Source organism: Oncorhynchus masou, unplaced genomic scaffold, assembly GCF_036934945.1.
Source record: "Oncorhynchus masou masou isolate Uvic2021 unplaced genomic scaffold, UVic_Omas_1.1 unplaced_scaffold_1685, whole genome shotgun sequence".
In the NCBI taxonomy this organism is placed as follows: Eukaryota; Metazoa; Chordata; class Actinopteri; order Salmoniformes; family Salmonidae; genus Oncorhynchus; species Oncorhynchus masou.
In genome coordinates this window covers 35,367-47,796 of record NW_027006994.1, presented here as the reverse complement: position 1 = coordinate 47,796, position 12,430 = coordinate 35,367, and the positions used below count along the sequence as shown (strand labels likewise).

The 12,430-nt window shown below is 52.4% G+C and overlaps 1 protein-coding gene across 1 annotated transcript in view; it reads right to left on the bottom strand.

Annotated features, from left to right (window-relative positions):
• The window catches only part of LOC135531967 (ryanodine receptor 2-like), an 83,616-nt gene extending 72,106 nt beyond the window's left edge, over window positions 1-11,510 (bottom strand). Inside the window, exons 1-4 of the mRNA XM_064959659.1 lie at window positions 11,493-11,510; window positions 11,084-11,158; window positions 10,636-10,714; window positions 1,427-1,539 (exon numbers count right to left, since the gene is read on the bottom strand). Of these exons, the coding sequence (XP_064815731.1) occupies window positions 1,427-1,539; window positions 10,636-10,714; window positions 11,084-11,158; window positions 11,493-11,510 (285 nt within the window). The remainder of the gene's footprint in view (window positions 1-1,426; window positions 1,540-10,635; window positions 10,715-11,083; window positions 11,159-11,492) is intronic.
• Between the last annotated feature and the right edge of the window lie 920 nt (window positions 11,511-12,430).

Here is a 12,430-nt window from a genome sequence, read left to right as displayed (position 1 = left end):
GGTGGAGTGGTGTGATAGGAGGGTTGGGGTGGAGTGGTATGATAGGAGGGTTAGGGTGGAGTGGTATGATAGGAGGGTTAGGGTGGAGTGGTATGATAGGAGGGTTAGGGTGGAGTGGTGTGATAGGAGGGTTAGGTGGAGTGGTATGAGGGTTAGGAGGGTTAGGAGGGTTAGGGTGGAGTGGTATGATAGGAGGGTTAGGGTGGAGTGGTTGACAGGAGGGTTAGGGTGGAGTGGTATGATAGGAGGGTTAGGGTGGAGTGGTATGATAGGAGGGTTAGGGTGGAGTGGTATGACAGGAGGGTTAGGGTGGAGTGGTATGATAGGAGGGTTAGGGTGGAGTGGTATGTAGGAGGGTAGGAGGGTTAGGGTGGAGTGGTATGATAGGAGGGTTAGGGTGGAGTGGTATGATAGGATAGGGGAGTGGTATGATAGGAGGGTTGGGGTGGAGTGGTATGATAGGAGGGTTAGGGGAGTGGTATGATAGGAGGGTTAGGGTGGAGTGGTATGATAGGAGGGTTAGGGTGGAGTGGTATGATAGGAGGGTTAGGGTGGAGTGGTATGGGATAGGAGGGTTAGGAGGGTTGGGGTGGAGTGGTATGATAGGAGGGTTAGGGTGGAGTGGTATAGGATAGGGTGGGAGGGAGGGTTAGGGTGGAGTGGTATGATAGGAGGGTTAGGGGTGGAGTGGTATGATAGGAGGGGGAGGGTATGATAGGGTTGGGGTGGAGTGGTGATAGGAGGGTTGGGGTGGAGTGGTATGATAGGAGGGTTAGGGTGGAGTGGTATGATAGGAGGGTTAGGGGGGTGGAGTGGTATGATAGGAGGGTTAGGGTGGAGTGGTATGATAGGAGGGTTAGGGTGGAGTGGTATGATAGGAGGGTTAGGGTGGAGTGGTATGATAGGAGGGTTGGAGTGGGTGATAGGAGGGTTGGGGTGGTATGATAGGAGGGTTAGGGTGGAGTGGTATGACAGGAGGGTTAGGGTGGAGTGGTATGATAGGAGGGTTAGGGTGGAGTGGTATGATAGGAGGGTTAGGGTGGAGTGGTGTGATAGGAGGGTTAGGGTGGAGTGGTATGATAGGAGGGTTAGGGTGGATTGGTATGATAGGAGGGTTAGGGTGGAGTGGTATGACAGGAGGGTTAGGGTGGAGTGGTATGATAGGAGGGTTAGGGTGGAGTGGTAAACATTTCCGTGTAGAATCTAATAGCCTGTCCAGATGACGATAAAAATACTATGTAATACACTGGTCCACTCTATAGGCAGATCACACCTGCTCCGTGTTGCCTTCTCACACTCGCCAGATTGACCTGAGACAAACCAAGGCGAACTGAGCTAGCATGATCTAAGCAGAAATGAAATCGCCAAGGCAACACGGTTTGGTTGTTGTCAGAGTGACAGTGTGAAAAGGGTGTCAGAGACTCACCAGGTACCGTTCTGATGACACGCTCACGCAGGATGAGGTCATCCCGACTCGGACCTTCTCTCCCTCTGACCTCTGCTTGGAGGCAGGGTGGATGGTCCACCAACATGCTTCTCCTGACAGAGAGGAGACAGGAGGACATGGCTGAGGCTATGGTGACATCACAGTAACCTTATCTGACCTCTTCTTGGAGGCAGGGTGGACATGCTTCTCCTGTCAGAGAGGAGACAGGAGGACATGGCTGAGGCTATCTCTCTGTCTCTGAGCCTCTGTCTCTGAGCCTCTGTCTCTCTGTCTCTGAGCCTCTGTCTCTCTGTTTCTGAGCCTCTGTCTCTCTGTTTCTGAGCCTCTGTCTCTCTGTTTCTGAGCCTCTGTCTCTCTGTTTCTGAGCCTCTGTCTCTCTGTCTCTGAGCCTCTGTCTCTCTGTCTCTGAGTCTATCGCTCTGTCTCTGTCTCTGAGCCCCTGTCTCTCTGTCTGTCTCTCTGTCTCTGAGCCCCTGTCTCTCTGTCTGTCTCTCTGTCTCTGAGCCCCTGTCTCTCTGTCTGTCTCTCTGTCTGTCTCTCTGTCTCTGAGCCTCTGTCTCTCTGTCTCTGAGCCTCTGTCTCTCTGTCTCTGAGCCTCTGTCTCTCTGTCTCTGAGCCTCTGTCTCCCTGTCTGTATCTCTGTCTCTGAGCCTCCGTCTCTCTGTCTCTGAGCCTCTGTCTCTCTGTCTCTGAGTCTCTGTCTCTCTGTCTCTGAGCCTCTGTCTCTGAGTCTCTCTCTGTCTATGAGCCTCTGTCTCTCTGTCTATGAGGCTCTGTCTCTGAGGCTCTCTCTCTGTCTCTGAGCCTCTTTCTCTGTCTCCGAGTCTCTCTCTCTGTCTCTGAGCCTCTCTCTGTCTCTGAGTCTATCTCTCTGTCTCTGAGCCTCTCTCTCTGTCTCTGAGCTTCTCTCTCTCTGTCTCTGAGTCTCTCTCTGTCTCTGAGCCTCTGTCTCTCTGTCTCTGAGGCTCTCTGTCTGTCTCTGAGCCTCCGTCTATGATCCTCTGTCTCTCTGTCTCTGAGCCTCTGTCTCTGAGCCTCCGTCTATGATCCTCTGTCTCTCTGTCTCTGAGCCTCTGTCTCTATCTCTGAGCCTCTGTCTCTGAGCCTCTCTGTCTGTCTCTGAGCCTCTCTGTCTGTCTCTGTCCATATGTATCTGTCCCTATGTCTCTGAGCCTCTGTCTCTGAGTCTGTGAGCCTCTCTCTCTGAGCCTCTCTCTCTGAGCCTCTCTCTCTGTCCCCCTCTCTATCTTGCTCTCTCTCTCTCTCCCTCCCTATCTATATGCAGTACATTCGGAAAGTATTCAGACCCCTTGACTTTCTCCACATTTTGTTACGTTACAGCCTTATTCTAAAATGATTTTTTTTTAAATCATCAATTTACACACAACACATCATAATTACAAAGCAAAAACAGGTTTTTAGAAATGGTATGTATAAAACAAAAAAATACCTTATTTACATAAGCATTCAGACCCTTTGCTATGAGACTTGAAATTGAGCTCAAATGCATCCTGTGTCTACAACTTGATTGGAGTCCAGCTGTGATAAATCCAATTGATTGGATATGATTTGGAAAGGCACACACCTGTCTATATAAAGGTCCAACAGTTGACAGTGCATGTCAGAGCAAAAACCAAGCCACAAGGTCGAAGGAATTGTCCGTAGAGCTCCGAGATATGATTGTGTCGAGGCACAGATCTGGGGAAGGGTACCAAAAAAATGTCTGCAGCATTTGAAGGTCCCCAAAAACACATTCTTAAATGGAGGAAGTTTGGAACCGCCAAGACTCTTCCTGGAGCTGGCCGCACGGCTAAACTGAGCAATCGGGGGAGAAGGGCCTTGACCAGAGAGGTGACCAAGAACCCAATGGTCACTCTGACAGAGCTCCAGAGTTCCTCTGTGGAGATGGGAGAAACTTCCAGAAGGACAACCATCTCTGTAGCACTCCACCAATCAGACGTTTATGGTTGAGTGGCCAGACAGAAGCCACTCCTCAGTAAAAGGAACATGACAGCCCGCTTGGAGTTTGCCAAAAGGCATCTAAAAGACTCTCAGACCATGAGCAACAAGATTCTCTGGTCTGATGAAACCAAGATTGAACTCTTTGGACTGAATGCCAAGCGTCACGTCTGGAGGAAACCTGGCACGGTGGAATCAGCATCATGCTGTGGGGGTGTTTTTCAGTGGCAGAAAGAATAGTCAGGATCGAGGGAAAGATGAACGGAGCAAAGTACAGAGAGATCCTTGATGAAAACCTGCTCCAGAGTGCTCAGGACCTCAGACTGGGGGGTAGGTTCACCTTCCAACAGGACAACACAGGAGTGGTTTGGGACAAGTCTCTGAATGTCCTTGAGCGGCCCGGCCAAGAGCCCGGACTTGAACCTGATCAAACACCTCTTGATAGACCTGGAAATAGCTGTGCAGTGACGCTCCCCATCCAACCTGACAGAGCTTGAGAGGTTCTGCAGAGAAACATGGGAGAAACTCCCCAAATACAGGTGTGCCAAGCTTGTTGCGTCAAGAAGACTCAAGGCTGTAATCGCTGCCAAAGGTGCTTCAACAAAGTACTGAGTAAAGGGTCTGAATACTAATTTAAATGTGATATTTCAGGGGGTTTTATTATAAACTTACACACATTTTTAAAACCTGGTTTGGCTCCCTCATTATGGTGTATTGTGTGTAGATTGAGCTTATGAGATCTTTCATGTAGCAGCCAGGTTGTTGCAGGACAGACAGGAACCTAGTAACCACAGGCAGCACCACTGAGGGTCTGGAGTCTAGTAACCTCCAGCAGGGTCTGGAGTCTAGTAACCTCCAGCAGGGTCTGGAGTCTAGTAACCTCCAGCAGGGTCTGGAGTCTAGTAACCTCCAGCAGGGTCTGGAGTCTAGTAACCTCCAGCAGGGTCTGGAGTCTAGTAACCTCCAGCAGGGTCTGGAGTCTAGTAACCTCCAGCAGGGTCTGGAGTCTAGTAACCTCCAGCAGGGTCTGGAGTCTAGTAACCTCCAGCAGGGTCTGGAGTCTAGTAACCTCCAGCAGGGTCTGGAGTCTAGTAACCTCCAGCAGGGTCTGGAGTCTATCAACCTCCAGCAGCAACACTGATGGTCTGGAGTCTAGTAACCTCCAGCAGCACCACTGAGGGGCTGGAGTCTGTTAACCTCCAGCAGGGTCTGGAGTCTAGTAACCTCCAGCAGGGTCTGGAGTCTAGTAACCTCCAGCAGGGTCTGGAGTCTAGTAACCTCCAGCAGGGTCTGGAGTCTAGTAACCTCCAGCAGGGTCTGGAGTCTAGTAACCTCCAGGAGGGTCTGGAGACAAGTAACCTCCAGGAGGGTCTGGAGTCTAGTAACCTCCAGCAGCAACACTGAGGGTCTGGAGTCTGGTAACCTCCAGCAGCACCACTGAGGGTCCGGAGTCTGGTAACCTAAAGCAGGGTCTGGAGTCTAGTAACCTCCAGCAGCAACACTGAGGGTCTGGAGTCTAGTAACCTCCAGCAGGGTCTGGAGTCTAGTAACCTCCAGCAGGGTCTGGAGTCTAGTAACCTCCAGTAGCAACACTGAGGGTCTAGAGTCTGGTAACCTCCAGCAGGATCTGGAGACTAGGAACCTCCAGTAGGGTCTGGAGTCTAGTAACATCCAGCAGGGTCTGGAGTCTAGTAACCTCCAGCAGCAACACTGAGGGTCTGGAGTCTGATAACCTCCAGCAGGATCTGGAGTCTAGAAACGTAAAGCAGGGTCTGGAGTCGGGTAACCTCCAGCAGCACCACTGAGGGTCTGGAGTCTGGTAACCTCCAGCAGCACCACTGAGGGTCCGGAGTCTGGTAACCTAAAGCAGGGTCGGGAGTCGGGTAACCTCCAGCAGCACCACTGAGGGTCTGGAGTCTAGTAACCTCCAGCAGCACCACTGAGGGTCTGGAGTCTAGTTACCTCCAGCAGCACCACTGAGGGTCTGGAGTCTAGTTACCTCCAGCAGGGTCTGGAGTCTAGTTACCCTGCACAGGGTCTGGAGTCGGGTAAACTCCAGCAGCACCACTAAGGGTCTGGAGTCTGGTAACCTCCAGCAGCACCACTGAGGGTCTGGAGTCTAGTTACCTCCAGCAGGGTCTGGAGTCTTGTAGCCTCCAGCAGGATCTGGAGTCTAGGAACCTCCAGCAGGGTCTGGAGTCTAGTAACCTCCAGCAGGGTCTGAGTCTTGTAGCCTCCAGCAGGGTCTGGAGTCTAGGAACCTCCAGCAGGGTCTGGAGTCTAGTAACTTCCAGCAGGGTATGGAGTCTGGTAACCTCCAGCAGCACCACTGAGGGTCTGGAGTCTAGTAACCTCCAGCAGCACCACTGAGGGCCTGGAGTCTGTTAACCTCCAGCAGCACCACGGAGGGACTGGAGTCTAGTAACATCCAGCAGCACCACTGAGGGTCTGGAGTCTAGTAATCTCCAGCAGGGTCTGGGGTTCAGTAACCTCCAGCAAGGTCTGGGGTCTAGAAATCTCCAGCAGCACCACTGGGTGCCTGGGGTCTAGTAACCTCCAGCAGGGTCTGGGGTCTATAACCTCCAGCAGCCCCACTGTGGGTCTGGAGTCTAGTAGCCTCGAGCAGGGTCTGGAGTCTAGTAACCGCCAGTAGAGTCTGGAGTCTAGTAACCTCCAGTAGGGTCTGGAGTCTAGTAACCTCCAGTAGGGTCTGGAGTCTAGTAACCTCCAGTAGGGTCTGGAGTCAAGTAACCTCCAGCAGGGTCTGGAGTCGGGTAAACTCCAGCAGCACCACTAAGGGTCTGGAGTCTGGTAACCTCCAGCAGCACCACTGAGGGTCTGGAGTCTAGTTACCTCCAGCAGGGTCTGGAGTCTTGTAGCCTCCCGCAGGGTCTGGAGTCTAGTAGCCTCCAGCAGGGTCTGGAGTCTAGGAACCTCCAGCAGGGTCTGGAGTCTAGTAACCTCCAGCAGGGTATGGAGTCTGGTAACCTCCAGCAGCACCACTGAGGGTCTGGAGTCTAGTAACCTCCAGCAGCACCACTGAGGGCCTGGAGTCTGTTAACCTCCAGCAGCACCACGGAGGGACTGGAGTCTAGTAACATCCAGCAGCACCACTGAGGGTCTGGAGTCTAGTAATCTCCAGCAGGGTCTGGGGTCCAGTAACCTCCAGCAAGGTCTGGGGTCTAGTAATCTCCAGCAGCACCACTGGGTGCCTGGGGTCTACTAACCTCCAGCAGGGTCTGGGGTCTACAACCTCCAGCAGCCCCACTGTGGGTCTGGAGTCTAGTAGCCTCGAGCAGGGTCTGGAGTCTAGTAACCGCCAGTAGGGTCTGGAGTCTAGTAACCTCCAGTATGGTCTGGAGTCTAGTAACCTCCAGTAGGGTCTGGAGTCTAGTAACATCCAGCAGCACCACTGAGGGCCTGGAGTACAGTAACCTCCAGCAGGGTCTGGGGTCTAGTAACCTCCAGCATGGCCTGGGGTCTAGTAACCTCCAGCAGGGTCTGGGGTCTAGTAACCTCCAGCAGGGTCTGGGGTCTAGTAACCTCCAGTAGGGTCTGGAGTCTAGTAACCTCCAGCAGCACCACTGAGAGTCTAGAGTCTAGTAACCTCCAGCAGGGTCTGGAGTCTAGTAACCTCCAGCAGCAATACTGAGGATCTAGAGTCTGGTAACCTCCAGCAGGATCTGGAGTCTAGGAACCTCCAGCAGGGTCCGGAGTCTAGTAACCTAAAGCTGGGTCTGGAGTCGGGTAACCTCCAGCAGCACCACTGAGGGTCTGGAGTCTAGTTACCTCCAGCAGCACCTATGAGGGTCTGTAGTCTGGTAACCTTCAGCAGCACCACTGAGGGTCCGGAGTCTATTAACCTAAAGCAGGGTCTGGAGTCGGGTAACCTCCAGCAGCACCACTGAGGGTCTGGAGTCTAGTAACCTCCAGCAGCACCACTAAGGGTCTGGTAACCTCCAGCAGCACCACTGAGGGTCTGGAGTCTAGTAACCTCCAGCAGCACCACTGAGGGTCTGGAGTCTGTTAACCTCCAGCAGCACCACGGAGGGTCTGGAGTCCAGTAACCTCCAGCAGCACCACTGAGGGTATGGAGTCCAGTAATCTCCAGCAGGGTCTGGGGTCCAGTAACCTCCAGCAAGGTCTGGGGTCTAGTAATCTCCAGCAGCTCCACTGAGGGTCTGGAGTCTAGTAACCTCCAGCAGCACCACTGGGTGCCTGGGGTCTAGTAACCTCCAGCAGGGTCTGGAGTCAAGTAACATCCAGCAGCACCACTGAGGGCCTGGAGTCTAGTAGCCTCGAGCAGGATCTGGAGTCTAGTAACCGCCAGTAGGGTCTGAGTCTAGTAACCTCCAGTAGGGTCTGGAGTCTAGTAACCTCCAGTTGGGTCTGGAGTCTGGTAACCGCCAGTAGGGTCTGGAGTCTAGGAACCTCCAGCAGGGTCTGGAGTCTAGTAACCTCCAGCAGGGTATGGAGTCTGGTAACCTCCAGCAGCACCACTGAGGGTCTGGAGTCTAGTAACCTCCAGCAGCACCACTGAGGGCCTGGAGTCTGTTAACCTCCAGCAGCACCACGGAGGGACTGGAGTCTAGTAACATCCAGCAGCACCACTGAGGGTCTGGAGTCTAGTAATCTCCAGCAGGGTCTGGGGTCCAGTAACCTCCAGCAAGGTCTGGGGTCTAGTAATCTCCAGCAGCACCACTGGGTGCCTGGGGTCTACTAACCTCCAGCAGGGTCTGGGGTCTACAACCTCCAGCAGCCACACTGTGGGTCTGGAGTCTAGTAGCCTCGAGCAGGGTCTGGAGTCTAGTAACCGCCAGTAGGGTCTGGAGTCTAGTAACCTCCAGTATGGTCTGGAGTCTAGTAACCTCCAGTAGGGTCTGGAGTCTAGTAACATCCAGCAGCACCACTGAGGGCCTGGAGTACAGTAACCTACAGCAGGGTCTGGGGTCTAGTAACCTCCAGCATGGCCTGGGGTCTAGTAACCTCCAGCAGGGTCTGGGGTCTAGTAACCTCCAGCAGGGTCTGGGGTCTAGTAATCTCCAGCAGGGTCTGGGGTCTAGTAACCTCCAGCAGCCCCACTGAGGGTCATGAGTTTAGTAACCTCCAGTAGGGTCTGGAGTCTAGTAACCTCCAGTAGGGTCTGGGGTCTAGTAACCTCCAGTAGGGTCTGGAGTCTAGTAACCTCCAGCAGCACCACTGAGAGTCTGGAGTCTAGTAACCTCCAGCAGGGTCTGGAGTCTAGTAACCTCCAGCAGCAATACTGAGGATCTAGAGTCTGGTAACCTCCAGCAGGATCTGGAGTCTAGGAACCTCCAGCAGGGTCCGGAGTCTAGTAACCTAAAGCTGGGTCTGGAGTCGGGTAACCTCCAGCAGCACCACTGAGGGTCTGGAGTCTAGTAACCTCCAGCAGCACCACTAAGGGTCTGGTAACCTCCAGCAGCACCACTGAGGGTCTGGAGTCTAGTAACCTCCAGCAGCACCACTGAGGGTCTGGAGTCTGTTAACCTCCAGCAGCACCACGGAGGGTCTGGAGTCTAGTAACCTCCAGCAGCACCACTGAGGGTATGGAGTCCAGTAATCTCCAGCAGGGTCTGGGGTCCAGTAACCTCCAGCAAGGTCTGGGGTCTAGTAATCTCCAGCAGCTCCACTGAGGGTCTGGAGTCTAGTAACCTCCAGCAGCACCACTGGGTGCCTGGGGTCTAGTAACCTCCAGCAGGGTCTGGAGTCAAGTAACATCCAGCAGTACCACTGAGGGCCTGGAGTCTAGTAGCCTCGAGCAGGATCTGGAGTCTAGTAACCGCCAGTAGGGTCTGGAGTCTAGTAACCTCCAGTAGGGTCTGGAGTCTAGTAACCTCCAGTTGGGTCTGGAGTCTGGTAACCGCCAGTAGGGTCTGGAGTCTAGGAACCTCCAGCAGGGTCTGGAGTCTAGTAACCTCCAGCAGGGTATGGAGTCTGGTAACCTCCAGCAGCACCACTGAGGGTCTGGAGTCTAGTAACCTCCAGCAGCACCACTGAGGGCCTGGAGTCTGTTAACCTCCAGCAGCACCACGGAGGGACTGGAGTCTAGTAACATCCAGCAGCACCACTGAGGGTCTGGAGTCTAGTAATCTCCAGCAGGGTCTGGGGTCCAGTAACCTCCAGCAAGGTCTGGGGTCTAGTAATCTCCAGCAGCACCACTGGGTGCCTGGGGTCTACTAACCTCCAGCAGGGTCTGGGGTCTACAACCTCCAGCAGCCCCACTGTGGGTCTGGAGTCTAGTAGCCTCGAGCAGGGTCTGGAGTCTAGTAACCGCCAGTAGGGTCTGGAGTCTAGTAACCTCCAGTATGGTCTGGAGTCTAGTAACCTCCAGCAGCACCACTGAGGGCCTGGAGTACAGTAACCTCCAGCAGGGTCTGGAGTCTAGTAACCTCCAGCAGCCCCACTGAGGGTCTGGAGTCTTGTAGCCTCGAGCAGGGTCTGGAGTCTTGTAGCCTCGAGCAGGGTCTGGAGTCTAGTAACCTCCAGTAGGGTCTGGAGTCTAGTAACCTCCAGCAGGGTCTGGAGTCTAGTAACCTCCAGTAGGGTCTGGAGTCTAGTAACCTCCAACAGCACCACTGAGGGCCTGGAGTACAGTAACCTCCAGCAGGGTCTGGAGTCTAGTAACCTCCAGCAGGGTCTGGAGTCTAGTAATTTCCAGCAGCTCCACTGGGGGTCTGGAGTTGAGTAACCTCCAGCAGCACCACTGAGGGTCTGGAGTCCAGTAACCTCCAGCAGCAACACTGAGGGCCTGGGGTCTAGTAACCTCCAGCAGGGCCTGGGGTCTAGTAACCTCCAGCAGGGTCTGGGGTCTAGTAACCTCCAGCAGGATCTGGGGTCTAGTAACCTCCAGCAGGGTCTGGGGTCTAGTAACCTCCAGCAGGGTCTGGGGTCTAGTAACCTCCAGCAGGGTCTGGAGTCTAGGAACCTCCAGCAGGGTCTGGGGTCTAGTAACCTCCAGCAGGGTCTGGGGTCTAGGAACCACAGTCAGCATGGCACACACACTGACACAGAACATAGTAAACGTCCACACCCACACAGCATCACAACAGTCTTACTGTGAGAACTCATAAAACCCAGCAACAGAAACATCTTTCTCTCTGAAGCTTGCATGGCAACATAACACTACAACATGGCTTGGTAATGTTGTCTCATCTGACTGTACCAGCTATACTATGGCTGTTGGGAAAGAAGAAGAGAAAGAGACCTACCTGTTGTGTCTTCCTGCAGTCCAACATCAAATGCCAGTTTGTCGGTTGAGGATCGGGAGGTACCTAGGCAACAGAGGTACTAGACAGAGAAACAAAAGAAGCCATTTATTCCTCAACACAACCAGACACAACATGGTAGAAACCAGTCTCGTATTGCCTTGTCTGACTGGCTCAGCAACTCGTGTATCACTAGAAAATACAGACAAGAATACAACACAGATGATGACAAGCACAACACAGATGATGACAACCACAACAAAGATGATGACAACCACAACAAAGATGATGACAACCACACCAAAGATGATGACAACCACAACAAAGATGATGACAACCACAACTGACTGACATCACAGAGCACAGACCTGGAAAGGAAGATTGTGACACTGATTCAAGTACATGTTATTTCCTGTATCTGGGTCTCTGGACAGACTGCAGAGGGACTCACCATGCCGCTGTAGGAGTGTCGTAGCAGAACAGCGTGTCCGTACAGTAAGGTGCGGTGGCCCCCTCCCTGGGCCGTCTACAGGACAGAGACAGAGGGACAAGAGACACATTCAGGAACTAGTTTACACGTACAATACTGTTACTATACAGGACTAAGATCTAATCATACTACGCCGGCTCTGACACTGGTCAGGGCTTGCAAACTATCATGAATTACAAAGGGAAACACAGCCGAGAGTTGCCCAGTGAGACGAGTCCACCAGACGAGCTAAATGCCTTCTATGCTCGCTTCGAGGCAAGCAATACTGAAACATGCGTGAGAGCACCAGCTGTTCTGGACGACTGCGTGATCACACTCTCCGTAGCCGATTTGAGTGAGACCTTTAAGGACTTTGTACTGACCAGCTGACACGTGTCTTCACTGACATGTTCAACCTCCCCCTGACCCAGTCTGTAATACCTACATGTTTCAGGCAGAATGCCAAGGTAACCTGTCTAAATGACTATTGCACTCACATCTGCAGCAATGGAATATTTTGAAAGGCTGGTCGTGGCTCACATCAACACCATCATCCCAGACATCCTGGATCCAATTCCAATTCACATACTGCCAAAACAGATCCACAGATGACGCAATCTCTATTGCTCTCCACACTACAGCTCAGCGTCCATACACTACATCTCAGCGTTTAACCAGTTGGATTTAGGGGGCGCTATTTTAATTTTTGGATGGAAAACGTTCCCGTTTTAAACAATATATTTTGTACGAAAAGATGCTCGACTATGCATATAATTGACAGCTTTGGAAAGAAGACATTCTGACGTTTCCAAAACTGCAAAGATATTGTCTGTGAGTGCCCCAGAACTGATGTTACAGGCGAAACCCAGATAAAAATCCAACCAGGAAGTGCCGCATTCCTTATATGGCTGTGAATGAGCTACGAATGAGCTTACGTTTTCCACGTTTTCCCCAAGGTGTCTACAGCATTGTGTCGTCTTTTTAGGCATTTCCCTTGAAGAATGGCTGTAAGGGACCATATATGGCATGTGGTCACATGGTGTCCTCCCGCAGAAAACCTTGCGTAAAATACTGAGGTAGCCATTTTTCCAATCGCTTCTTATGAGAAACCAACTGCCTCGCCGGATATATTATCGAATATATATGTTAAAAACACCTTGAGGATGGATCCTAAACAACGTTTGCCGTGTTTCTGTCAATATTATGTAGCTAAAAAGTCTGCCGTTATAGTTGTAGCATTTTTCGGCCGATTTCTCAGCCAAGCATGGTGAAGAAACGGGAGCTTTTTCGCCTACAAAAATAATATTTTTTGAAAAAAGGAACATTTGC